The following is a 27838-nucleotide window of genomic DNA, read 5'->3' as shown; positions in this document are numbered from 1 at the left end:
TTCATGGTGTCAAGCTTCTTGAGTGTTGTTGGAGCTGCATCCATCCAGTCAAGTGAGGAGTATTCCATCACACTCCTGACTTGTGCCTTGTAGACGATGGACACAATTTAGGAAGTTAGGAGGTGAGTTACTCACCGTAGTATTCCTAGCCTCTGACCTGCAATCACAGGGCTGTACAGCATGGAAACAAACCCTCGGGTCTAACATGTCCATACCAACCAGATATCCAAAATTAATCTAGTCCCATTTACCAGCATTTGCCCGATATCCCTCTAAATGCCTCTTATTTATGTACCCAACCAGGTGCCTTTTAAATATAATTGAACCAGCCTCCATCACTTCTTCTGGCAGCTCATTCCATGCACACACCACCCTCTGCACGAAAAAATTGCTCCTTCAGTTGCTTTTATATCTTTCCCCTCAAACCCTCTAGTTTTGGACTCCCCCACCCCAGGACAAAGACCTTGGCTATTAACCCTAGCCATGCCCCTCATGACTTTATAAACCTCTAAAAAGTCACCCCTCAGCTTCTGACGCTCCAGGGAAAATAGCCCTGGCCTATTCAACCTCTGCCAATAGTTCAAGTTCACCAACCTTGGCAATGTCGTTGTAAATCTTTTCTGAACCCTTTCAAATTTCACACCATCCTCCCTACAGCAGGGAGACCAGAATTGCATGCAGTAGTCCAAAAGTGGCCTAACCAATATCCTGTACAGATGTAACATGAACACCCAACTTCTATACCCAATGCACTGACCAACAAAGGCAAGCACTCACTATCCTGTCTGCCTGGGACTCCACATTCAAAGAACTATGAATTTGCACTTCAAGGTTTCTTTGTTCAGCAACACTCTCCAGGACCTTATCATTAAGTGTACAAGTCCTGTCCTCATAAGCCTTTCCAAAATGCAGCATCTCATGTTTATCTAAATTAAACTCCATCTGCCACTCTGGGGCCCACTGGCCCATCTGATCAAGGTCCCATTGTACTCCGAGATAACCTTCACTGTCCACTATATCTCCAACTTTCACGTCATCTATAAACTTACTAACCATACCTCCTATGTTCACATCCAAATCATTCATATAAATGATGAAAAACAGTGGACCCAGCACCGATCCTTGTGGCACACTGCTGGTCACAGGCCTCCAGTTACCACCACCACTCTCTGTCTTCTAGCTTCAAGCTAGTTCTGTATCCAGATAGCTAGTTCTCCCTATATTCCATGTGATCTAACCTTACTAACCAATGTACATGAGGAACCTTTTTGAATGCCTTACTGTAGTCCATATAGATCATGGCCACCATTCTGCCCTCATCAATCCTCTTCGTTACTTCTTCAAAAAGCTCAATCAAATTAGTGAGATATGATTTCCCACACACAAAGCCATGTTGACAATGCTTAATCAGCCCTTGCCTTTCCAAATACATATTAAATCCTGTGCCTCAGGATTTCCTCCATCAACTTTCCCACCACTGATGTCAGGCTCAACAGTCTATAGTTCCCTGGCTTTTTCTTACCACCTCCCTTAAATAGTAGCAGCACATTGGCCAACCTCCAGTCTTCCAGCTTGTAGCTATTATATTTATATGACAAATCCTGTTGTATTTCTGCTCAATATGCTGATAGTGGAAGATTCAGTGATAAAACACAATTGAATATCAAGAGGTGGTGGTTAGACTGTCTGTTATTGGAGATGGTCATTGCCTAGCAATTATGTGGCATAAATCTTATTTGCCACTTGTCAGCCCAAGCCTGGCTACTGTCCAAATTGTGTTACATTTGAACACTGAGGAGGTGCGAACATTCTCTAGGCAGTATTGTATGGTACAGCTTCTCTCAAACGTTCTGGTGTTCAAATTGATACTTTATACTGGATTTTCTTGATGCCAGAGGAGGAAGATCTCAATGTTTAGAGCAGCGATAGCATTCTGTGGTGAAACAGCACATGCATAGTGGACAGGTGTACAGGAGAGGGATGAAGGCCATTGGATACGCTAGCCAGTCACAGGGCTTACGGACACGCAGCTTCCTCGAATGATTTCAAATGTAGCTGGAGTTTGCAAACACAAGCTTCATGTATTTGCCCCTTTAATGTCCCAGCATTCAGCAGATGTGAATTCTGCTCCTTCATCCATCAAATGGAGACTGACCACCCCCCTCGAACCTCCAAGTCTCCTTATATTTTGCATTATCCCACCATCCCATTTTCACCATCTCCCCTGTTAAATGGAAACCTTCCACATTGAGCTTTGCCTCCACTCTGCCCCCAACCTATGCTACCAGACACCTCACCTACCCAGCTCCTCTACCCTCCCCTTGTGGAAGCCATGCTAATGGTAATTACCCGTGACTTACCATTCTGCCATACCCACGTATCCTGACATACCGTTCAATTCTCCTGTCACCATCCCTGTCCCCACCACCTTACATAGCTCTGCACTCCCAGCGCCCCCCAGTTCTGACTCACCCACCTCTCTTGGCAATACAGGAAGGTGACAGTAGCAATGGGTATTATGCAATTCGCCATACCCTACTCTTTCTATCTGAAGTGTTCTGTCATTTCCAACTGTATAACACAGGAACACAGTCTCTGCTCTACTCTCAGAGTACTGTTTCTACACCAGAGGCAGAATCTTTCAGGTGGTGGGATTTCCCATCCTGCTACCTGAAGAATCAACGAGGATCTCATTTTTGTTTTTGCAATAATATAATGCATTACAGGGTGATCATTGGCTAAGAACAAGACTTCAAACTCTATCTGGATTGTAAGTTTCAATTTAGACAGCAGCCAGCCAAAGAGACAGCCCATAGCTCTGTAGTGCCGGTAACCCCAGGTTCATGTAGTAATCACAGCCAGTCCTAAAGCCAGTCCCTAAAGAAGAGGAGCTCATAGAGGCCACACTGAAGGTAACCCACAATGATTGGCAGGGACTACATGGAAGGCTCCAGCAAAAAACGTAAAGGGTTTGGAGAAGCTATGTTTGAGAGGTTGGTGGGGGAGAGTCAAAGTGGGCCAATGGAGTTGGGGGCGGTTTGTTTAAGATGCACATCAGGCACCCGAAAAGAGGTAGCCCTCTTTCCTGGTATCAACTCATGTGGCTAAAGCTGCTGGCAGATCTGTTTGGTCTAACCCTCCAACTGCCATTAATTAGCTTCAATAAGCCCAAAGGCTGGTAGCCTGTCTAATGCCACCAAGCCTTCCCATAAAACAGGCTGGACACAGGTGATGGGCATGGCTTCATGCCAAATAGTATGATCGCCAAACCCCTGAGCCCCAAGACACTACCCACTTCCATGGTTTCGGGAGTTGCTGGAGGATCCCAGTAGACATCGGTTCCTTGTTCAGAGGCACTCAGTACTTAATTACACGACCCAGCATCAGGGAGGAAGGTTTCTGTTAAGAGTTGTCACTCTGCCATTGCTGCTGAGCCAACTATCCCTCCTCATGATACCCATCCACCCTGCAACTTCCCTGCTGCCATCTCTCACTCGTGACCTGGAAACTAGCAACAATCCTAGGTTTTAGGGAGGTGTAGTACTAGCAGCAACCTCTGTCCCAAACTGCACTTTGGTTCAATAGAGCTACCAGCCTCTGATTCATCCTGAGGTCCTTCTCACAAAGGAAGTCACACTGGCGTCCAGTAAGTGAGGTGAACAGCACTCAGGCCTCCCCTAGGACAGACAACCTGGGTCTTCTGTTCAGCCTAGAGGAAACAGTCCCCACCTTCTCCGTTCAATCCTGCCCGTACTCTCTGTGAAAAGTCAATGACTCAGTGAGCACTGTGAGCCATTGGGAGAGTCCTCATCAATTCATAGGCTCTAGAATACCAACAGGTAAAGATCTCTACTTGTGCAATGCTCAAACGGTCCTGCTTTTCCAACCCAGCAGTGTAAGAGAGACATATGCAGACACGGAAATCTCAGGAAACATCTTCCTACCTGTAAAATGCACTGACATTGAACTACTCACTAGATTCCTCACTTCCTCAGGATTCCTGGCTGCTAGCTTTCTGCTCAAAAGGAAATCATTCATTGTTGTGATGCACGTACCCCTTGAAGATGAGACTTTTAATTCCAAATATTCAGACACAGAACAGATGGAGAGTGCACTGGGCTTAACATATTATTGCTGTCTAACTAGGGAGATGACTATGTTGAGAATATTTTAGGCTATTACCAGCAGTAACAACAGAACCAGCGTGCCTGCGAGTCCCAGTCAGTTTAATGAGTTTAAACTTGACAGCCTTGATAGAAAAATTCCTGATTGAAAATGACCATGATTAAACTGCTATTTTAAAAAAAAGCATTATTGAAAAATCTGCTTCAGACTCAGAGTCTGCCAACATATGGGTTCCTGCCAAGCAGCCAGTTTGTTTACATCAGGAATTTCTGGCTATGAAACCAAGAAATTCCTGAAGACAATACTCCTTTTATATCCATTTACATACAAAATCAAAATTAAACTCAGATGGCATTGATCTTAACAGGTTTGGCCTCATTCATTTTGGGCAGCACTTTATACCTGAGCCAGTGTGGGCCTAGCACCTTGTAAGCGAAGGCTGGTACCTCAGATTTGCAAGTACCATGGGCCTGAGATGAGCAGAGACTGAAATTAACTTTGTTTTACTTTTACAGCTGACATAAGGTGTGTTTACAGTTTCAATCTCTTCATTGGTGAACCCACTGTAATTTCACCAGGGTTACAAAGAAACGGTCCCACAGTAAAATGTTTGTGTTTCCAAATCTGTAATTCTGAAATTTCTAAGGTAGGGGAGGTCAGCAGACACTAAGTATATACTGCATCCACTGTACCCGGTGCGGCTTCCTCTACATTGGGGAAACCAAGCGGAGGCTCGGGGACCGCTTTGCAGAACACCTCCGCTCAGTTCGCAAAAAACAACTGCACCTCCCAGTCGCAAACCATTTCCACTCCCCCTCCCATTCTCTTGATGACATGTCCATCATGGGCCTCCTGCACTGCCACAATGATGCCACCCGAAGGTTGCAGGAACAGCAACTCATATTCCGCTTGGGAACCCTGCAGCCATATGGTATCAATGTGGACTTCACCAGTTTCAAAATCTCCCCTTCCCCTACTGCATCCCTAACCCAGCCCAGTTCGTCCCCTCCCCCCACTGCACCACACAACCAGCCCAGCTCTTCCCCCCCACCCACTGCATCCCAAAACCAGTCCAACCTGTCTCTGCCTCCCTAACCGGTTCTTCCTCTCACCCATCCCTTCCTCCCACCCCAAGCCGCACCCCCAGCTACCTACTAACCTCATCCCACCTCCTTGACCTGTCCGTCTTCCCTGGACTGACCTATCCCCTCCCTACCTCCCCACCTACACTCTCTCCACCTATCTTCTTTACTCTCCATCTTCGGTCCGCCTCCCCCTCTCTCCCTATTTATTCCAGTTCCCTCTCCCCATCCCTCTCTCTGATGAAGGGTCTAGGCCCGAAACGTCAGCTTTTGTGCTCCTGAAATGCTGCTTGGCCTGCTGTGTTCATCCAGCCTCACATTTTATTATCTTGGAATTCTCCAGCATCTGCAGTTCCCATTATCTCTGATACTAAGTAGAATAGGGCTGGTGTTTCCGGGGAAGGAGGTAGATCTTTGTAACAGGAGATGTGATGGACTGAATGAAATACATTTATGTGTTTTTTTTTGTTACAGTGCTATTAGCATTGTATCCACCAGGATGAATCCTAACTTCTAATCAAAATGCTTCAGCAGGTGTGATTTATCCAGGACCAATTGGATTTCAGAGGTTGGATGTTGTAAAATTAAAGCTAGGCCATTCAGGGCCCACGTCAGAAAGCATTTCTTGGCAAAGGAATGGATATTATCAGGGTGATGGTAAAATATAGGCTATAAACTTTTGATTTTCATCATCTCATTTTAATGCCTGAGATCTTTCATGCACTAAAATTATTTTTTAAAGAAGGAAAATATGCAGGCCGCAGAGGTCAGCTGACCTGTTTGAGGTGTCTCCCACAGGGTGTTCACCTGAAATGGTAATGCTTATGTTACCTCCCATGACATAGGAAACTGCGTGTGGATTTTCTGGCAATAAAGAAGCCAAAAGATATTTCTTACTACGGACTATTAATTAAAACACTGCATTCCTAGGCAAGTGTGTGGGCTAACATTAAACTATCAGATTTACAAAGCAACATACTTCCGATAGAGCACCATATTTCAAGTGATCCAAGGCAATGCATTCTTGGAGATCTTTACACAGTGCTATGACTCAGGATATAAGACTGCAACTAAAGAGCTATTGCCTCAAGTTCAATTATGGCAACTCAAGGACGTTAAGAATTTTTTAAACCGCTAATCTACATTTTTAAATTTTATACCTGTGTTCATGCATAAGTTTAATGTCATGGTTTATTATTTTGCTGAGTTAATAAGTAGTGAAAGTTTTGCTTTTTTCAAAGTTTTACACCATGAGCTTCACATCAGGCATGCAAGGTCTGGAGCTAAGTGTCTGGCCATAACTGATGAACACTAGGTGTTGCTGGGGCTGCACCCGTCCAGGAAAGTGGGGAATATTCCATCACAGTCCTGACTTGTGTCTTGTAGATGATGGACAGTTTTTGTGAAGTCAGGAGGTGAGCTACTCATAGCAATATTCCTAGCTTCTGATCTGCTCCTGTAGCCACTTTGTTTATGTGGTGAGCCCAGTTGAGTTTCTGGTCAATGGTAACCCCCAGGATGTTGATAATGGGGGATTCAGTGATGGTAACACTATTGAATGTCAATGGGCTGTGATTAGATTGTCTATTTTTGATGACGGTTGTAGCCTGGCATGTGGGACACAGATGTTACTTGCAATCTGTCAGCCCAAGCCTGGATATTGTCCAAATCTTGTTGCATTTGAACACCGACTGCTTCAGTGCCTAAGGAGCCATGAACGATGCTGAGCATTGTGCAATCTTCACCACTTCTGACCTTATAATGGAGGGAAGGTCATTGTTAAAGCAGTTGAAGATGGTTGAGCCTAGGACACTACCCTGAGGAACTCCTGCAGACCATGGAGCTGAGACGACTAACCTTCAACGACCATGAACATCTTCCACTGTGCCAGGTATGACTCCAACTAGTAGACAGCTTTGCCCCCTGATACCCATTGATTCCAGTTTTGCTCAGGCTCCTTGATGCCACACTCAATCGAATGCAACCTTGATGTCAAGGGCTGTCACTCTCACCTCATCTCTGGAATTCAACCCTTTTGTCCATGTTTGAACCAAGGCTCTAATAAGTGCTGAGTGGCCCTGGCAGAACCTAAACTGGACATCACTGAGCCAGGAGCACAATAGGCCAGTGAACACAAGTCCAGCTTTTCCATTGATAGGATGGTTGTAGAACCTGCAGATATTTGGAGTCTGGGTTATCACCTGTTCCTGGGTGGTCACCAGCCCATTTAAATCAAATGCAAATGTTTGCTGTTCACAGAACAGATGGATATAATTCATGCCATTGAGCAGGCTGCTCAGTCAGGCTAGCAATGTGATGTTTACATCAATAGCCAATACTGAATTGCATTGCCATTCAGTATCTTCAATCGTCTGAAATTAAAATCATGACTTGTAAACAGTTAAAATTGAGTACACTGTGCGAAAAATGGGATAGATTCCATGATACCAACAATACTGAGAGTATCAGATCAATTTAAAATAGTTCTGCAATATTAAAGGGGAATTTGATCTGTTAATTGGTATGCACACTGAATTCTTGAATATCACACATAGAACATAGAACAGTACAGCACAGAACAGGCCCTTCAGCCCACAATGTTGTGCCGACCATTGATCCTCATGTATGCACCCTCAAATTTCTGTGACCATATGCATGTCCAGCAGTCTCTTAAATGACCCCAATGACCTTGCTTCCACAACTGCTGCTGGCATCGCATTCCATGCTCTCACAATTCTCTGCGTAAAGAACCTGCCTCTGACATCCCCTCTATACTTTCCACCAACCAGCTTAAAACTATGACCCCTCGTGCTAGCCATTTCTGCCCTGGGAAATAGTCTCTGGCTATCAACTCTATCTATGCCTCTCATTATCTTGTATACCTCAATTAGGTCCCCTCTCCTCCTCCTTTTCTCCAATGAAAAGAGACCAAGCTCAGTCAACCTCTCTTCATAAGATAAGCCCTCCAGTCCAGGCAGCATCCTGGTAAACCTCCTCTGAACCCTCTCCAAAGCATCCACATCTTTCCTATAATAGGGCGCCCAGAACTGGACACAGTATTCCAAGTGCGGTCTAACCAAAGTTTTATAGAGCTGCAACAAGATCTCACGACTCTTAAACTCAATCCCCCTGTTAATGAAAGCCAAAACACCATATGCTTTCTTAACAACCCTGTCCACTTGGGTGGCCATTTTAAGAGATCTATGTATCTGCACACCAAGATCCCTCTGTTCCTCAACGCTGCCAAGAATCCTATCCTTAATCCTGTACTCAGCTTTCAAATTCGACCTTCCAAAATGCATCACCTCGCATTTATCCAGGTTGAACTCCATCTGCCACCTCTCAGCCCATCTCTGCATCCTGTCAATGTCCCGCTGCAGCCTACAACAGCCCTCTACATTGTCAACGACACCTCCGACCTTTGTGTCGTCTGCAAACTTGCTGACCCATCCTTCAATTCCCTCATCCAAGTCATTAATAAAAATTACAAACAGTAGAGGCCCAAGGACAGAGCCCTGTGGAACTCCACTCACCACTGACTTCCAGGCAGAATATTTTCCTTCTACTACCACTCGCTGTCTTCTGTTGGCCAGCCAATTCTGTATCCAAGCAGCTAAGTTCCCCTGTATCCCATTCCTCCTGACCTTCTGAATGAGCCTACCATGGGGAACCTTATCAAATGCCTTACTGAAGTCCATATACACCACATCCACAGCTCGACCCTCATCAACCTTTCTAGTCACATCCTCAAAAAACTCGATAAGGTTTGTAAGGCATGACTTACCCCTCACAAAGCCGTGTTGACTGTATTTGATCAAGCCATGCTCTTCCAGATGGTCATAAATCTTATCCCTCAGAATCCTTTCTAACACCTTGCAGACGACAGACGTGAGACTTACCGGTCTATAATTGCCGGGGATTTCCCTATTTCCTTTCTTGAAGAGAGGAATTACATTTGCCTCTCTCCAGTCCTCATCTGAAGCTAAATCTGAGCTCCCAGTTCCAGCCCTCTCTTACCCAAAACTGGCTACTGTCCCACAAAGACATTGCTCACACTGGAAAATGCAGGAGTTTAGAAAGGTGATTTGTTGCATGCTACTAAAAATGAAGCACTGACAACTTCTTGCAAGTTCAACTGAGCTCCTTCAAAAATGAATAAAAGTTTGAAGATGGGCAGCATTCTTATTCCTATGGGCCTGAGATTCAAGCTAATTTCAATCCCACAAACAACAAACAGCCTGTCATCCCAATGAAACTTAAGGTTGACCGCAAGTAACTCAAAAATTTAAATCCTGAAATCTTTGGAATGAATTTTAACATATATTAGCAAATCATCATTCCACAGATGATTTCTTTCTACGAAACCCGGAGAAGTTTTTCACATTATTGTCCCAATCTCTGCTCATCAACTACCTAAAAAGTCCCTTTGGTTCCCCTCTTGTCTGACACTAGCCCAATTCTTCTGGGTACCACAGCCAGAAAGACTTGCCACTTCAGGATATCCTGGGATCACTGGTGCTGGCACCACCTTTAAGTCTGATATTGTATAACTTTCAGGAGGAAGTTGGTGAGCTGGAGTTACCAGCTAACTGCTCTGACTTGCATGTCGGGAATTCTCAGAATCTAGGTTCAATCCAGTGGGTGGTAAAGGAGACGAGTCTTTCTGAATGAGCCAAGATTAAGTAATAATGTGGGTGATTGCAAGCAATAATCCCAAATAATAGGCCAAGAGCAAGTAAAACACTGCTTCACGGCTTTAACCAAATATCAGCTGTAAAATGATCTACGTAGCTTTAAACTAATGCAGGGAACAATTGGACTCATCTAGCATAAAAGTCACACCAATAATACATGCATCCAAACGTCCAGCAGTTGCATTTATTTTGACTTGCTGACAAGCACTGTAGAGATCGTTCTTTACCATTTGTTTTACAGTAATGAGCTGCCAGAGGAAGTGGTGGAGGCTGGTACAATTACAATATTTAAAAGGCATCTGGATGGGTACATGAATAGTAAGGATTTAACAGAGATATGCTGGCAAATGGGACTAGATTAATTTAGGTTATCTAGTTGGCATGAATGAGTTGGGCCAACGGGTCTGTTTCTGTGCTGTACAGCTCTATGATTCTATTCTCCTTCCCTTGTTTCCTGTAAGTGGCAATATCTTGCCAGGATGGTGTTCAATGGACATTGAACATCCCTTAATACCTTATCAAGCCTTGCCCAATTCTGGTCAGTTATTTCGGCTGATGTGTCCCAGCCTTCATCTAATGTCCTGTGCTGCTAATTATTTGTTAGGATTGGGAATGTTGATTGACATTCCTCTCCCTCACCAACGGTGTTGAAGGTCACTCTGATCACCTGCATTGGCTCAACCTGGCCCAAAGATTCAAACTGCAGCCTTTAAATGGATAGGTTCTGGCAATTTCGCAGCGATATCTACAGTGACCAGCAATTCCAACACACCCCCTATAGCCCTAACTGCAGACCTGAGCTTTGAAAGAAAAGACCAACATCAGAGAAGTCCTGATGGAAATCATCTGCTCGTTTCTGATAAGCAGTAAAATTCAATGCATGAATCAGGCAGATAATAATCGCAGGTCGGTGAACCCTGGAATCACTCTGAAATAGTGAAGAGGATCCCTACAAGACTGTGAGTGTGAACAGGGGAGATATAAAACCTCATAGCCACAACACGTGCTGAACACTTAAACACAACTCTTGCTAGGTGCACAACAATCTAACACTGCAGATGCTGGAAATCTGAAATAAAAACAGAAAATGCTACAGAAGCTATGAAGCCTGGCAACATCTGCAGACAGGGAGTTAACATTTTGTGTTCAATATGATTCCTCTTCAGAACTAAGTAGGTTCTACACAGTTATGCTGAGGTTTTCCAACACTCCTTCTCAGTTAGTTCCTCCTCAATACAATGCACTGTGCCTCATCTGAGAGATTCAAGATATTCTGTCACCCTGTAACTGATTACTAGTGGCTGCATTAAAGTGTCACAACTTGATTTACTTTTTTATTTATCTGTCTTTCTCTCTTAAGGAATTTCACACTTCTCCTTGAAACTGCCTGCTTATTCCTTAATTCTCACCAGAGGCTCACTTTAGGGTGAAAGCACCAATATGCCTGTTCCTGGCACTTACCAGAGTCAATATTAGAAATTGAAGGAGTCTCAACCCAAAACTTGTTCTCTAGCCATTTTAGTGGATGGAGGTGCAGGGGCTAAAGTATATAATTTTACAGCAGGCATCAGGAGCAGAGATATCAGAGTACAAATTTTAAAATACTGTATTGTTATAGCACCTTCCATGGTCTGAGGATGTCCCAAAGCTTTGCTGCCTATGAGTTAAACTGCAACCACAGTAATCCAGCACTCATACACAACAATGAAATAATTGAGTAATTATTATGTATTCAGTAAAGGGATACAGGTTTGTCAGGACAAGTTCAAATAATGGCAGGGAGCTTTTACAGTCATCTCAATGAGGCCTCTGTGCTTTAATGTTCATCTAAACGTTATTTGGAGTCACTGTCAGTATTGGGAGGAGACAGGCGCTCCAAGTAACAAGTTCACGACCTGTTACACATGTCCTGCCTGATTTTCCTTCTTATGAATTTCCTTCTTGGTGTGTAATGGATTCACCTGATTGAAGACTCTCACCAGCTTTCTAATTCTACCAAAAGTGAAGATTACCCTATAAGTACAATGTAGCACTCCTTCAGTACCAGCGAAGCTGACGTGCGCTAGTCCTTGAAGTGTGGTTTCAGGAGGCTTTGCTATCAACTGAGCCAAATGAAACAATGTGGTTGATAAAGAGATCTTGGATTTTTTTTTTGAATAACTGTACATGATAATCGACTGGTGTAATAGTTAAGCAGCTTGGCCCAGACGGCTTTCATCAACATGTTGGGAGTCCCAGATGGTAGCGGGACACTTAAAGCTGCCAACATTATGTGAAAGGAATTTCATCAGTTCCCAGCCAGCCTGCTAAATGAAGTGCACCACTTTAGGGAACAGACTGGCACCCCATCTGTCCCACTGTGAGTTTCCTATCAGCAGAGTTTCACAGCTGCATTTCTGTTAAAAGTTGAAGGAAGTTTGTAGCTTATGCATCCAGCCTTTGGGCACAGGGAAATCCGCAGAGAGGCATTTCATCATCTTCTGTTGATCTGTTAACTCCAAACAGCACAGGCTGGTTAGATGAGAAAATTTTCTCATGTTGGTACATTAAAGGTGGGGCAATGTTAATGAAAACTGTGATTATGAATCTGTATTTAGCTGGAGTCATTTGCAGGCTGGCTAAACAAATACCAAGACCAACAGAATCAAACTGCTTCGTGAATGATCTGCAGAGAAGGGAACTTCTTTATAACTGAGCTTTCATTGACCCTAGACTTGTTCACTGGCTTGATCTGATTGACTAATTATCTGATGCCTAGCACTTGATAGAATTCATTATTCATAAATGACTTCCAGGTCTTCAACTGATAAAAGTTAAAATTCTAAAAGAATACCTGGTTATAATTACACGATATTAACACAATACCTTTAAAAGGTCAATCTCATTGATGCAGTCTTGTCTTGCTTTAGCATCCATCATTTCAAACACCTTAAAAAGACAAACACAAAGAAGAAATCTGGTTTTATAAAAATCAGTAGCGTTCAGGCATCATAGCTGTGCAGCTACAGTAGCTCATGGTTCTCACCTCCAATAAGCTGCTTTTTGGAGCTGTTGAATTCAATTGTATTAGCCAGCAGCTGGCAGGTCAGAGATGGCGAGGCTGGTAGGAACATCACAAGTTTCTTGGAAGCAGTCTTCCTGCAGCAAGTCTCGGGGACGGGATTACAGGCAGTCCCTAATGTCCAAAGATCCCTTCTCAGGGGAGATTCGCCTTCATCTTGCAGGATCTACTATCACCGGCCATCCTAAACTGTCATTTCCAAACACCTGATCAAGACACTGACATTTTGCCACATCCCACTGACTCAGCAGTGCCCATTTCTTCCAGTGTTGCCCTGGGGGTTCAGAGCGTCATGGCTCTCTGCTTGGGCAGACAATTTCAGGAGCCTGTCTACCTTCTAGAATTGGCCCATGGTCTCACAGACACCAGTTTAGGAGGTGGGCACTGGTAAAGTTACTGAGCTGGTCCCATTGCCAGTAAGTGTGGGCATAGGGCTGGCTTTCTGCCTGGATCAGGGCACAGAGGACTGTGGGAAAATTCAGCCCTTGTTTCTTTTGCTATTGTGATGTAATAGATGTAACACATGACATTGTTGCGGTATTAAACACGGTAATATTAAACCTGCAATTTGGAAATCTTGTTGTGGCATCAAACACACAGGCTCCCACAGAGTTGCTGCAGTCAACGTGGAGAAAATCTGGATGTAATGTGAACAAGCATTTCAAATGAATTTTCCTGGTTGTACTGGCCAGTGGTTACTGACTGGTGAGATGTAGGTCTAAACTTCAGGCAGGGTGTAATGGAAATATTACTTCCTGTGCCCCTCATCAAGAGTCAGTGCCACTCCTCTGTGAGCTTTGCTGACCAACCAGGTAATGTGACAGTGAGAACTATTTCAGTGTGATTTTTCTTTACGATTTCAATTCAAGCAAAGTGCTCTGCCAATTGCACATCAGGGAGAAAGAGAGGAATCTGTGAGAGTTTCGGTTTTCTCAAGCTTCTTAAGTATACCCAGATTTCCTGAATAGGAGTCATGTGATGCAATGGCATATCCATTTCTGAAAACGATATTGTTAACCCAAGAAGGAATTGCCCTTTCACATTAACTTGGCCTTGGCTATTGCTTTCCCCCAGTGCAAGTTTAAAGGTACTTTTTAATACAGTAAGCTACTGTTACAAGTGAAATGTTCCAATGCTTTTGACAAATTCTCTTACCTGGACTTTTTTTAGTGCAACTGCTTTTCCATTATGAAGGCAAGTTGCTCGATACACTTCGCTGAACTGTCCTCGGCCGATTTTCTTCTCGATTTGGAAATCTGCTAGTCGGCTGTGGTAGGTGTACGTTGGGATATGCCTCTGTTCAAAAGGAGAAACCAAGTTCTCAGCACAATTTGTTTCACCAACAAAGTAACTAGTTAAAGGCCCTTATGAATCAACATTCTCAAGTTCTCATTTATTCTTTGTAGTTTGTGAATCAGTTCAGAGATCTACAAATGCAAGTTCTAGATTTAAGCTCCACAAATGGAAGTATTTAACCATCAAAATCATTAACCATCAAAGTAATTTGGGAGTGCATTGCTGATTGTGGAACCAAACTATATCTCAAAGAGAGACCCCAGGTTTGATGGCACTGTACTTAATAAGTTCATTCCTATTAAATGAATGTAGGAAAAGGAAACTGTAACTGACTGTCCAAATATGCACATGGACTTTATTGTGGGTGCCATTAAATAATACTTGGCTCATTAAATTCATAACAGACTCAAGAGCATTTGGGCCACGTAGGAGAAATAGGAATGCTGAGGGTAGAAGACTGCGTGCAAGTCAAATGGATGTCATAATTAGACAGAAAATGTCACAATGCAGTGACAAAAAAATGTTTAGAATGTCTCAGAATGCAGCCCAGTCAATCACCAGCCTTTGCAAATTTGAGAGGCCAGGGGATTCTGAGGAAGGAAAGGCTATGTACTGACGAAGGAGAGAGCAGTTGAACATATGGCTCCTGTCTGGCGGCTGCTGGAAGTGGAAGCTGCTTACAAAGATCTTTCATTTATGGCATTCCAGAGCAGCACCCCTATAACTCCACATGTCTGCATAGTCATCAATGCTGTGCCAGCTCAAAGTTGTCTGTTAGTAGCACATGTAAATACAGATGATAATCCTGCATCTGGACTCCATCACCATTTGCAGATAATGACATGTTGCAGGTGAGGCCATGCAAGAATTGCTACCTTATTTCAAAACATAGCAAGCTCTGATCTGCATTGTCAGATCAGTGCCTCCACATAAACCAGCGTGAGGTTTGTTCACTTCTGTTTGTAGAAAGGGGCATTCAGGTGCCCACAGATGGACACACAGTCTCTCTTCTGCAGTTTCCTTTTGATCAGCCTCTGCTTCCTCCAGGTAAGCAATGTCCATTGGGAAAGCCCTTGCAATGAAGCTGGTTTTGTTAAAACAAAATAATTGGCACAGATACTCATTAATTGCAAGCATCAGCAAAACAGGCTAGGAATGGATTAAAGCCTTTGTGAATTAATCCTTTTTGGTCCATGAACCTTTCTTCTACATATTGCTCAGAACACAGCAACCTGAGGCAGACATTGAGATGAAGGACTATTTGATGTGATCTGCACCCAGTGTAAGGGCCAAAAAATGCCACGTTGATGCCAACAGCACAGCTTTGATTCCCACACTGGCATGAAAGTCCTGGTTTTTGACTTTGCCCCCTGCCTGAGATGCTGTGCCGTGTCTCACAGTGACAAAGCAGCCCGCTGGGCCTATAGCAATTTAACCTTTATTGCATGCATATTGTTATTGTTTAAAGAAGAGATGCTTTGTCTGTCTCATTGTCCAAAATGTGTTATTATTGCAAAAGGCATACAAAACTGGCATATATGAGTCAAGAAGATTGGTCCCACTGTCTTAAGTAGGTTAGACAGGGATCCGTTTCTGATGTGAGGACCCTCACCCAGTCTGAAAGTGAGGCACATGATTTTCTGCCACAATTGTGTACATTCAGGGGCAAGGCTCCTTTTTGAAAGAGCAAAGGTCAGAACTTGCTTCTCACAATTTTGTTTTAAACAGCTGATGATTTAACTGGCACGCACCCTCCCACAGGAGATGAAAGGAGAATTCGGAGCACGTTTCAAATTGAGATTCTGAAATTTCACGTGATAGCTAATTTTACACAGGGAAATGTCGAAGCACGTCTTGTGAATTTATTCCTAACCATGTACAGAGAAAAACAACATTCCATGGAGACTCATCAGCTAGAGTTTGGAATGAAAAACAACGCCACACTTCCGATACCAAAATTCATTTCATGGTATTCATAAGTCATTGTGGAGACTTCTACTAAGAATGTTTGCTCATGTTCAGCAGGTACCTTACAGCCATGAAACTGATACAACTCTCACAGCATGATCAGTAAGGTACTGGAAAAACAGCATTTAGAACAAGCAATCATGCACACAGCTAGAGTGGTTCATTTTCTGTCAATCACTTAAGACTGTGGTTTAAAAGTTTGTCTGCCCCGTATTTTTGGTCAATTTGTAACCTGTCTGTTCTAGTTTCATTGGAGGTGATATAAGTCAATGGACCCCACAGATGAGGGGGTATTTAGAAAGGCTATGACCCTGGTTGGGTGCTGTTCAAAATATGCTGCTGTGAAAGCTGTGTCAGTTGGAATCATAGTAATATTTGATGTGCTCCATAAACAATGTTAGTTATTGTTGTGGATTGTGTTAATCATAAATATAATTCGTACAATAAACATGACAATTGTAGTTACAGTACAGTAATATACTTTACTGTACACATGAGAATTTCAAACCTCGGCAGTTTCATCTTCTAGCTGTAATGTGGCTCAGTAATAAATGAAATAACCATGTTATCACCTTAAAAGCAGACTCCTGTGATTTGGAAACCTCATGTGTACTATAAAATAGGCTAGCCCCACAAACAGATTCGCGTCTAACTATCTAAATGAAATATCGTCGGATTTCTACTGATAATTTCATAAGGTTGGCATTTATTAATCACAGGCTGACCATTACAATAACCTTGTATTGAACTTTGTACCCCAAAGCCTTTAGCTGCTGTGTAACGTGACAATTTATATCTTTATTTCTATCACATCTCGGTTCAGGGCAGCATGAATGCAAGTGACTCGAGCATATTATTGAGTGACCGAATGGCAGGTTGCTGGTCAACCCAGAGGATAAATGTTGTTCACAGAATATCTCACATGTTTTGATAGTGAAGCACGTCAAAAGCAGAAAATCATAGGAGCAGGCATTGGACATTCTGCCCATCAAGTCTACCCCACCATGCTATATCATGGTGATCATATTGCCCTCCATGCCACTTTCCCAGATTATCTTCATATCCCTCATTGCCATTAGTCTCCAGAAACATATCAATTTCTGTCTTGAACCTACTCAATGACAGAACCTCTACAGCCCTCGGAGGAACAGAATTCCATAGATTCACCACTCTCTGAATGAAGAAATTCCTCCTCCTCTCGGTCTATCTAGCCTGCCCCTTATCCTGAAATGTCCCTTGTTCTCGAGACTCGAGCTAGGGAGACCATTCTAATCATATCCATTCTGTAACACCATGTAAGAATTTTTGTAGATTTCAATGTGCTCACCTTTCATTCATCAAAACTCCTGGGAACACAGGCCCCATCTTGACAATCTGTCGTTTTAAGCCAATCCCATAATCCTCTGTTGCACACTCTATGGCAAGTGTATCCTTCCATAAATAAGGTGACCAAAATTGCGCACAATACTCCAGATGAGGTTTCACCAGGGACTCTATGCAGCAAGACATCCTTATATCTGTGCTCAAATTCCCTTGCAAGGAAGGCCAACATTTCATTTATCTTCCTAACTATTTCCTCTAAGTGCACGCTTGCTTTTCATAACTGTTGGACAAGGATCCCTTTGAACACCTATCCTTTCCAAACTCTCACCAATTCAAAAATTACTCGGTTTTTCCATTGAAATGAATAACCCAATAATTATTCAAATTATACTCCCAATTTCGGTGTTATAGCCTATTCACTCAGCCTGTCCAAGTCCTCTTTAAGCCTCCTTATATTCTCCTCCCAACTTGCATTCCCATTCAGTTTAGAATCATCAGTAACTTGGCAATAGTATAATCGGTCCCCACATCCAAATTGTTTATAATTATGTCTTAAACAAAGCACTTATTGTAATGGCACCCACTAGTAGCAGCGGAGAGAAGTAGAAGAGTTCAGGTCTGGGACAGATCAGTCATGATCTTGTTAAATGGTGGGGCCAGCTTGAGGAGCCAAATGGCCTGCTGCTGCTCTTATTACTCATGTTGTGCAAGTCCTCAGACCACTTATAACTGCGAAGTATGATTCAATGCATGATGCTATCCTCCCCTTCTGATCCAAGCAGCAGTACGTGGGATCTGCAGTGGATATGTCACTTATATATCTTTGATGGTGCTCATGCACTTATGATTATTTGGGGCAATGACAGGTTGGGTCTGGGGCACTTGGCTTGCTACTGAAAGCCTCTTATAGTCATTATGTTTCTGTGTATCAGGGTGCAGTGTTTTAAAAAATGCAAAGTCAACAGTAGGGTTTCTAGGCCAGGAACCTGGATCACAGGAGGACAGAGCTTTCCAGAAATAGGGGACAACTCAGTAATCCACCAATCTCATTCTCTATACCATTGTGAGGTTCCATACACCACAGTCCCTCTTAATATTTCCTGTCACCTGTTCTTTTGAACATTGAGCTTGTGTGCCTGATCCTTTAGGCTCTTCTTGTACCTAATTTACCCCACCTCTCCTCTAAGTCTCAGGGTCCAAGGAAGTTTAGAGTCACCATTCATAGGTCTGACTCTATCTTCTTTAAGTGTCAGTTAACCTTCTTAGAGTAGATATCTGGGACCTCAGTTAAATATCTCCAAGGTAAGTCTAACACAGAGTGCAGGAATCAGCAAAGAAGCTGCCAAGGCCTATAGCTATAATAGTCTGAAAATGACTGTTCTTGGAAACTAAGTCAACCTTGGCCTATTAAGGACTTGGACAACAAAGTGTGGGGCTGGATGAACATTGCAGACCCATCATCTGATGAAGGGTCCAGGCCCGAAACGTCAGCTTTTGTGCTCCTGAGATGCTGCCTGGCCTGCTGTGTTCATCCAGCTCCACACTTTGTTATCTTGGATTCTCCAGCATCTGCAGTTCCCATTATCCCTAGTAAGGACTTGGATTGGGACTACCAGGTGCTGTAGGCTTATGGACTCCTGTGGTGCAATGTCCTTACCTTTGGACTAGGAGGCCTGGGTTTCATTTTATGAAATATTTCTAAGTTGCCAAGAGAAAGCCAGGGAGTGTTTTAAAATAAATACTGGGTAATGGCAGAAACAACCTTAGTAAATACCAAACTGCAAGCAGCGTGTTGGTAACTTAGAGACTGAAAGTTAATTATTTCATATTTTAGTCCAATTCTGGACAACAAGATCTGGAGATCAGTTACCATTCTGCTCACCCTTGCTGGCACTGGAGGGGTGTGCTCAATGCACAAATGTAAAGTCATGTCTGCTTGCCATGTTGGAATTAATGCTTGATGACGCTGAAGCACACTGTTTGATGCGTTCTGGCATTCAGCAGGACCACAGCTGCACATTTACATATGCAATGACCTAGATTTGCATTCTCCATCACAGCCCATCAGGCCTAATTAAAGTAATATAGCTATCAAAGAGGGAGATAATACCATTACCTCCAAAGCTCAGGCTCAGGTCAGGCATTGGAATAACAACAAAATGCCTCATTTCATTAGGCCAACCCACCTTCACTGTGGCCCATTATCAGATTACTCATGGTATTTAACATGTGTACATGTTATTACTGAACATTATTCCCCACTTAAGGTCGATTATAATTTTTCAAATAGAATTTTTGCTCAAGCCAGCACACAATTGTAAGTATTTAATTTCTAATTAATATTCTCCCCAGAGGTGTAATGTGAGGTTGGTTTGCTCAAATCACAGGTTCTAGGAGACAAGGAACAGTGGTGGCTGCAAATTATGCCTTACCTCAAAGGGCCTAGGCTCAGACCAGTTGGGAGTTGGCATGCAGGAGCACTGGTTAGTCACACAAAAAATAAGGACTGAAACTAATAGCTCATAATCCAGAACCAGGATTCAGTTACCAAGATTCTTTAGTCAAGAAGACTCCACAGACATTTAAACATTCCAAATTAATCTAGTGCAAAAAATAAATTAAAAAGCTAAGCACAATCAATGAGACAATGTACAGCAGTAAAGTGCCAGTGAACTGAAGTGTGACTGTGAAAAACGATCATCTATCTCCTCCGTGTAGAATGTGCCAACACATTATAAGCACCAAAAATGCTTATCTGACATGGTATAGATGGTCTGGAATTTACATAAAAGTCATTTGAGATCACACCCATGATGATTAGCTCAGCAAATGGATAAAATTCGGAGCAGAGAGCACAGACCCCCATGCTCCTAACACCCAGAAGGGCTGCCTTAAAGAGAGAAATTCTATTGCACAGCCACCAATGTGGGAATCAGGAAGAGAGGGCTTTAGTTTTCTAAGTGGCTTTTTCAAATCATACGCGGTTTTACATACACATTTTCAATGTGTATGTACCCCTTAGACCAAAATGGTTCAAAAACCATTCTCCATCAGCCAAACAGCCAGTCAGGGGTTTGGAAACAACCTGGTGGCCAAATCATTCCAAACTCCAACACTACATCACAGTTCCACATTTTCAGTGGGCTGCAGCCAACAGATGATCATTTCAGTGCAGTTTAAAGATTTCAGCACAGTGTGTTGTTAGCAGGGCCCCTCGTGTAGATCCAGAGGGAAAAATGTGACAATTAGAAGTGGGAGATTGAGAGAGGGAGTGAGGCAATTGGGAACAGCAGCAGGCATTAAAGGAGAGTGAGGTGAGAGAGGGAGTGGTGTAATGGGCAGGAATGAGAGAGGAACTGGGGTGATTATGAGAGAGAGATAGTTTGGGGCTGGAAGAAGGTTGGGAGAGGTCCATAATATTTCTCATCACCTCTGCTATTAAAAACAGTGGAGACCCTTTAAGACCATTGCTTTGGCTTCCTGGAGGCTACTGGTGACTCCTTTAAGAATACTTTTACGAAGGGACCTCCAACAGCTAGTACTGAGAAGGGGCGTAACACTTGTATCAGCTGTAGGCCCTGCACTGGACATAATGAATGGCCACGACCTTCCTGTCATACCAGGTGTTCAGGTATGAATATTACTCTGTGAAACAGGTTGGATATTTACCCTCAAAGCTGACAGGAGGAGTCAGGAAAATTCTAAAATATTTTTACACCATCATGCTCCCATTCCACCTCATGTGCCACAAATGCCCCCCCCCACAGTGAGAGACACCCCTCCTCCTTGGCCTCTCACACCATTTTTTATCTCCCAAATATTCCATGACCCCTCAAAACCATGAGCACACTCACTAAGCACCTCCCCATGACCCATCATACTCCCACGTCACTTCATGCCCTTCAAAAACCCCTACATCCAGCTATTCCTGTCCAGTTCATTGCTTCTATACAGTGCATAGTGGGTGAACGTTGACACAAGAGGAGGAAAGAAGGGCATACTTTGGCACGGGGGATCATAAGGACTTTTTGAACTTATCTTTCAAAAAGTTCCCTGATTCACGATTGTTCAGAGATGCTGTGAACCACCAATGCTTCAAAAGCTGGACGGACTCCATGAAAAGACTGGGGCATGTCATTTCCATAATCAAGCTCACCAGGTTATGAGTATCAGGTGTGACCTCACAACCCAAACCAGACTGCACGCCCAAAATTCAGAAAGCCCAGTAATGGGGTTGGGAGTTTTAAAGGGCTCACGAATCAATCCATTTTGGTGACCATCCGGTCCAAGTCCTTTTTGTTCCATCATGTGCTGTTGGCTGGGACAGTCAACTCACTGCACTGTATGAGCTGCTGTTCATGTTGGAGGACTATCACTGCTTTATGTATAGGACAACTACAGGGCTGCCTGATTGAATGTAATGACGCAAAACCACTTCCTGGCCTAACTAGTTAAGTCTTTTAATGTTCACAGGAAATAGTTTATTGATATTAGCAACTAGTCACAGTTTCCATTGATGCAATTGACACTGTTACTGAGACTTTGAGGAGAACAGGATCTTAAGTCTCACTCCTTCAAGATCCTACATGTCCCACCCACAAAGCCAGCTGACACCAACAGAGTGGGTTGTCTTATATCATTCCTCATTTTTACCCCTTTCAGACTCATACAACAGTTGTAAAATGCCATTTTCATTTGTTCCATTCTAAGGCTGCACTAAGAATGAAAGGAGAGAAAGTAATTTGAAATTCATTATGGTCCTCTGAATAAAGTTAACTTTTCAAAAAAAAAGCTGCCAGCTTGATGCCAAATGCTATTCACTGCTAAAAGAAAAATGTGTAAAGACTGCAACTCTCTGTAGGTTTTGGCAGGATACACTTTGGAGTTGTTAGCAATTACAGTGTAAACAAGGGGCATTTGTGCCAAACTATACCGAGGCCTATTTTAGCTGGTCTGCATTTACTCTTTACATTTTTCTTTTTTCCCTCCTGTAAGTTTTCATTCTTCTCCTTGGTTCATTTTGCTATCTCTGTTGTTCCTGCTTCTTTCCAGGTCATCTGTCTCTATTTTTCCCTTCTGATCCCCACAATCCTTGGAAATCTCTGGGCCCCTCCAATAGTGGCTGACTGTACATTCCTGATTTTAATCACTTCATCACAGGCAACTATGCCTTCAGCTGCCCAGGCCCTATGCCCTGGAACACTTGCTCCAAACTTCTCCACTTCTCTACCATCACTCCTCCCTTAATGTGCTTTTGAAAACCTCACTGTCTGACAAGCTTTAGGTCATCTGTGTTCCAAATGTTTCTTGGCACATTTCAGGGTCAAGTTTTGATTCACACTGTTCCTGCAAGCTGCCTTTTCCTTAATAAACGGCACTATATGAATATGGGTTTATTGTTGTATTGTCTGTAGAATTATTGTCTGAACACAAAAAAAAGCACAATAAGGGAACGCAAACAAATGTCTTTTAAATAATGCCAGCCCCAGAATTATAGCCACACACTAAGATATTTAGTTATGCTTTCCCATCCAATGAAGATTCCTAAAATGCTCACTAGTGTGAAAATGTACATAATCTCCTCAGAAACCTGGATTATTGGATTATTGACACATTGATTATTTGAGACTAACAGGATCAAACAAACTACATATAGCCTGAGAGGAATCTTTTCAGCTGATGACATTTTGAAGAATTTTATACATAAGTGAGGAATACGTTCAGAGACTTTTACTTTCCTTCCATCCACAAATTCAGAAGTGAGGGCGTTCTCTTTTGATTGCGCAATTTTCAGTGACATTTTGTGACTTCTCAGGTACTGAAGCAGTCCATGTCCAGGATTGGGAACTGCTGGTGAGTAATATTCACTCCACACAAGTGCCAAGCAATGACCATCTCCAGCAACAGAGTATCCAATCATCTCTGGCTGAAACCCTACCATCAACACCATGGGGTTTACTGGTGTCTCAAAACTTAGGTGTAACATATCACTCTGTGACTGTCAGAGCGGGTTAAAAGCTCAGAGTCCTGCAGTGAGTAGCTCAACTGCTAGCTCCACAAGGCCACAGTCTACAAGGAACAAATCTGGTTTGGAATGGAATAATCTGAAACAATCCAGGGCAAAGCAGCTTGCTCAGCACCCCATCCACCAGCTTAAATATCCACTCTCTACATCACTGGTGCACAGTGGCAGCAGTGAGCACCAAATACAGGATCTACCATCACCGCTGTAACTTGCCAAGCCTCCTTCAACAACACCTTCCTTGTCTCCCAAAACGAGGGGGGCACTGGATCCATGAGAGAACCAAAACCTGCAAGTTCCTCTCTCAGCTGTGCATCCCCCTTACTAGGGACCATATAATTGTTCCTACATTGTCACTGGCTCAAAATCCAGGAATTCCCTCACCAATCGTATAAGTTAACTTACCATCATCTTTTTACGGGCAATTAGGAATGGGCAGGAAAATGCTTTGCCCTTCCATTGATGCTCATTCAATGAAATAGTAAAAGCAAAACCTTATTCTTTGCGATTAGCTACTTTTTAGAGAAGCATTACAAATTAATGACTACTCCTGTCCAGCAACTCAGACTTCAACATGAATGCAAGTCAGCATGTGACAGAAACCACTTTCACTCAGTCCTCATTCAACAGTGCTAACTCCTACCCGAAGTGGGAACGGGAGCAGGGTTTCAGGCCATTGGGAGCTACCAGCAGGGATAGATAGTCCTGGCAAGCGAGGTTATTCAACAAAAGGGTCAGGACAACAGTACGATGGTGAGAGAGGTAAGCGGTGGAAGCTCAGGCTGAGTCATGGCCCAGGCCCTTCCTAACCCATAAATAAATGGTAATACTGACATAAACAAACTGACTTCTCTGAACTTTTCTGGCTTCAGTCTTGCCTTTCCTCAAAAAACCCGAGCGAACTGTGGATGTTGTAAATCAGAAACAAAAACAGAAGTGGCTGGAAAAGCTCAGCAGATCTGGCAGCGTCTGTGAAGAGAAACCAAAGTTAATGTTTAAGGTCCAGTGGTCCTCCTCAGAACTGAGGGAAGGCTCTGAGGGACTGAACCCAAAAGGTTAACTCTGATTTCTCTTCACAGACGCTACCAGACCTGGGCTATTCCAACAATTTCTGGGGTTTTTTTGCCCTTCTTCAAGTTTGCCAGAAACCCAGGAAATGGTTTGTGGTTAAAAGCTGCATTAGTTCCCCAGTTAGACAAGTTCTGCCTTCAGCAGGTTCACACCCTGTGTATCTTAGATGTAAAAATGTATTTCGAAACAACTTCACCTGTACGTCATACACAATGCCGAGTCATTATTGATCTTTGCAGTCCTCAATCATTTTAAACAGCATAATGACAATGCGTACAACTGACATCTTTGTCATAAAACTTGTGGCAGTACGCACACATGCGGCAGTAATAGTGATGCTGGAAGAGTTGCCAGTTACAGGCATGGAGCACCTATACCATAAGATATTTCAGTTGCACGTTTGGGTCAGAGGTATGTTCATCATGTGCTCTCATGCTGTAAATCTATCGCCAGAATAGCAGAAAAGCAAATGTCCATGGAGAAACCAACACAAATGTTGTTTTTAGGTGTATGATCAGCAGATTTTTTTCCTATAAATGTTCCGAAATGTAAAAAGACCATACTGGCCATAGAGGGAAAAGTTGAACTATTCTTGTTTCCATTTAAGTCAGGTCCAAAATGATCAGGAATGATGGCTGCCTCCATCCCTAATGGCAACATAATACCTAGAGCCACTGACAAGAGCTATCATTTTAGGTCAGTATGAAGTCTCCAGAGGTCATGATCATGGAATCATACAGCACCAATGGAGGCCACTTGGCCCACTGTGTCTTCACCAGCTCTCAGAAAGAGATATTTAAATCACCCTGCTGCCTGTACTCTCCTCAGCCTGCTTTTTTTTTCATTTTAATTACATATCCTGTTCCCTTATGCTTTCACTATATTTTCACAGGCCACCACTTCAAATTCTATCAACTCACACTGCAACAAATTCTGCTCATTTCAGCCTGGATTTAAGACAATTGCCGAAAATGCCAGGTCCTCTGATTGCTGATTCACCTGACAATGGAACCTGCTTCAATCAACTTTAAGAAAACCTATTCATAGCATCGATATCTTCATATTTATACTGCCATCTTTTCCTTAAAGTTACACTGGACAAAGCTGCCACTAGATATGTGTTGGATTGCGGAACTCAAATCACTAGGATTGCATTCAAATCATGACATCTATATTGATTTTCAAGCTACTTATATCAGATCACTTAACTGCACACTAATGCTACTGCTTTTCAATTCTGTATGTCACATAATTTTCCAAAATTGGATATTTTTCCACCTTAATCCAAGAGGGTACATTGTTGCTTTAAGGCCATGCAACATAATTAGGACAGTGCCAGAAAATTTCTTTGGGTAAATCAGACTGTTCCCTTTTCCTTTCTGTTTAACTATTAGTGGGAATAATGAATAAATATGTGCAGTTCAGAATTACTCATTGCTTCTCTGGGAATGAAAAAGATTTGCCCAAACTATCTTGAAAAGCTGAAATTATTAGGAGTAGAACATCAGGCAAAAAAAATGTGGTCAAATTTTACTTTATCCATTCTTGGTGTGACTGGAATCCATCTTTGGAGAACCAGTTTGGTAGTAGGAAGAGCAAGGTGAGCATGAACCAATTAGAAACCAACTTCTAGCAAGACTAGTCATTTAACATATACTTTGTTATGGACAGATTTTGCAAGAAACAGGCACATGCTACTCATAGAATCCCCACAGTGTTGGGAAACAGGCCCTTTGGCCCAACAAGTCTACACCAACCCTTGGAGCGTCCCACCCAGGCCCATCCCACTATATCCCACCTAATCTACATATCCCTGAACACTATGGACAATTTAGCATGGCCAATCCACCTAGCCTGCACATCTTTGGACTGTGGGAGGAAACCGGAGCACCCGGAGGAAACCCACACAGAATCGGGGAGAATGTGCAAACTTCACACAGACAGTAGTATCGAACCTGGGTCCCTGGCACTGTGAGGCAGCAGTGCTAACCACTGAGCCACCATGCTGCTGAACTTTTTTATCTTGCACTCATCTGGAAAAACACAAGAAAGCTAAATTGAGCACAAGGACACAAGTTTACACCCTAGGAACAAAGGCTCTCAATTGGTTGGTGACTCCAATCTGATTGGATAAACCACCGACATGAAGAAAGAAGTGGGAAATTAACTTCAGGTTCCCAAGCTCCTGGTAATTATAAAAAGGATCAATACTAAAATATATTCCTTTAAACATACTTTCTGTTTGTTTCGAATGCATCTCCATGTATGAATATACGTCACTTCTAGCAAGAATAAATTGAGCCATGTTACAAGTTTGACTGACTATCATAAATTGGTTACCAGTACAACTAGTATAATGCTTCGGACTGTTCAACAAATGTTGTCTAATTACAGAATCATGTTGGACAGTCTATCTAACAACAGACATTTGTATTGGATTTGGCAAGTGCCGGCTGGATGAGTATGGTTTATCCTCTCTCTTCTACTAACATAATTTTCTAAAGGGCTTGACAGCCAGGGCTTATACTGAGCAGATGCTTTCTTTGACGGGGGCTTGTAGAACTAGGGAGTGCAGTGCAAAGTTAAGGCTCTTTTTATATGATCAAGATTTTTCCCCTGAAGATTGTTAATTTTTGGAATTCCCTTCACGGCCAGCAGTGGAGGCTATGTCATTGAATTTAGTTAAGGCTGAGTAAGATTGTTGATTGACAAGAGACTCAAAGGTTATGGATGACAGGCTAGAAAGTGACTTTAACGTCACAATCAGATGAGTTTCTTGAATGGTGGAGCAGCTCAGTGGGCTGAATGGCCTGCTCTATTCCTGCTCTTATTCTATATCATCTTATGAAAGAACATTCTATTTGATTCACACATAGCATTGTTGGGAAGTATGGCCTTATACTTGGCATTGCATAGGAACTGAAATCCAAACATAATGTATTCTGGTATCCTGAACCAAAAACCTAGACCACATGCAGATTAGAATAACAGGTTAATTAACTTCTAATTACCTGACAATATACTAGGTCTTCTTCACGTTGAGGAAGCTAGAAAATAGCATGGTCTTGCGACCAGTATTTGCAAGGTAAAGACGGCACAAGATGTATTAACAGGAAATCAACTTCTTCATCAAAACTAAGAGTGAACAATTAGTGCAATGAGAGATTTGCTTCATTTTTCACATTCCAGTCATTTT

General features: G+C 42.8%; 1 protein-coding gene across 8 annotated transcripts in view; it reads right to left on the bottom strand.

Moving 5' to 3' along the window:
- Nucleotides 1-27838, bottom strand: part of LOC125465563 (serine/threonine-protein kinase Nek6-like) — a 269602-nt gene that overhangs the window by 111656 nt on the left and 130108 nt on the right. For all 8 annotated transcript variants that reach the window (XM_048559236.2, XM_048559234.2, XM_048559235.2 and 5 more), the window contains exons 3-4: nt 14118-14258; nt 12767-12829 (exon numbers count right to left, since the gene is read on the bottom strand). In XM_048559236.2, the coding sequence (XP_048415193.1) occupies nt 12767-12829; nt 14118-14258 (204 nt within the window). The remainder of the gene's footprint in view (nt 1-12766; nt 12830-14117; nt 14259-27838) is intronic.

The sequence above is a fragment of the Stegostoma tigrinum genome, chromosome 29, assembly GCF_030684315.1.
Source record: "Stegostoma tigrinum isolate sSteTig4 chromosome 29, sSteTig4.hap1, whole genome shotgun sequence".
NCBI lineage: Eukaryota > Metazoa > Chordata > Chondrichthyes > Orectolobiformes > Stegostomatidae > Stegostoma > Stegostoma tigrinum.
Note: the sequence above shows the minus strand (reverse complement) of the source record. Positions and strands in the feature narration are given on the sequence as shown.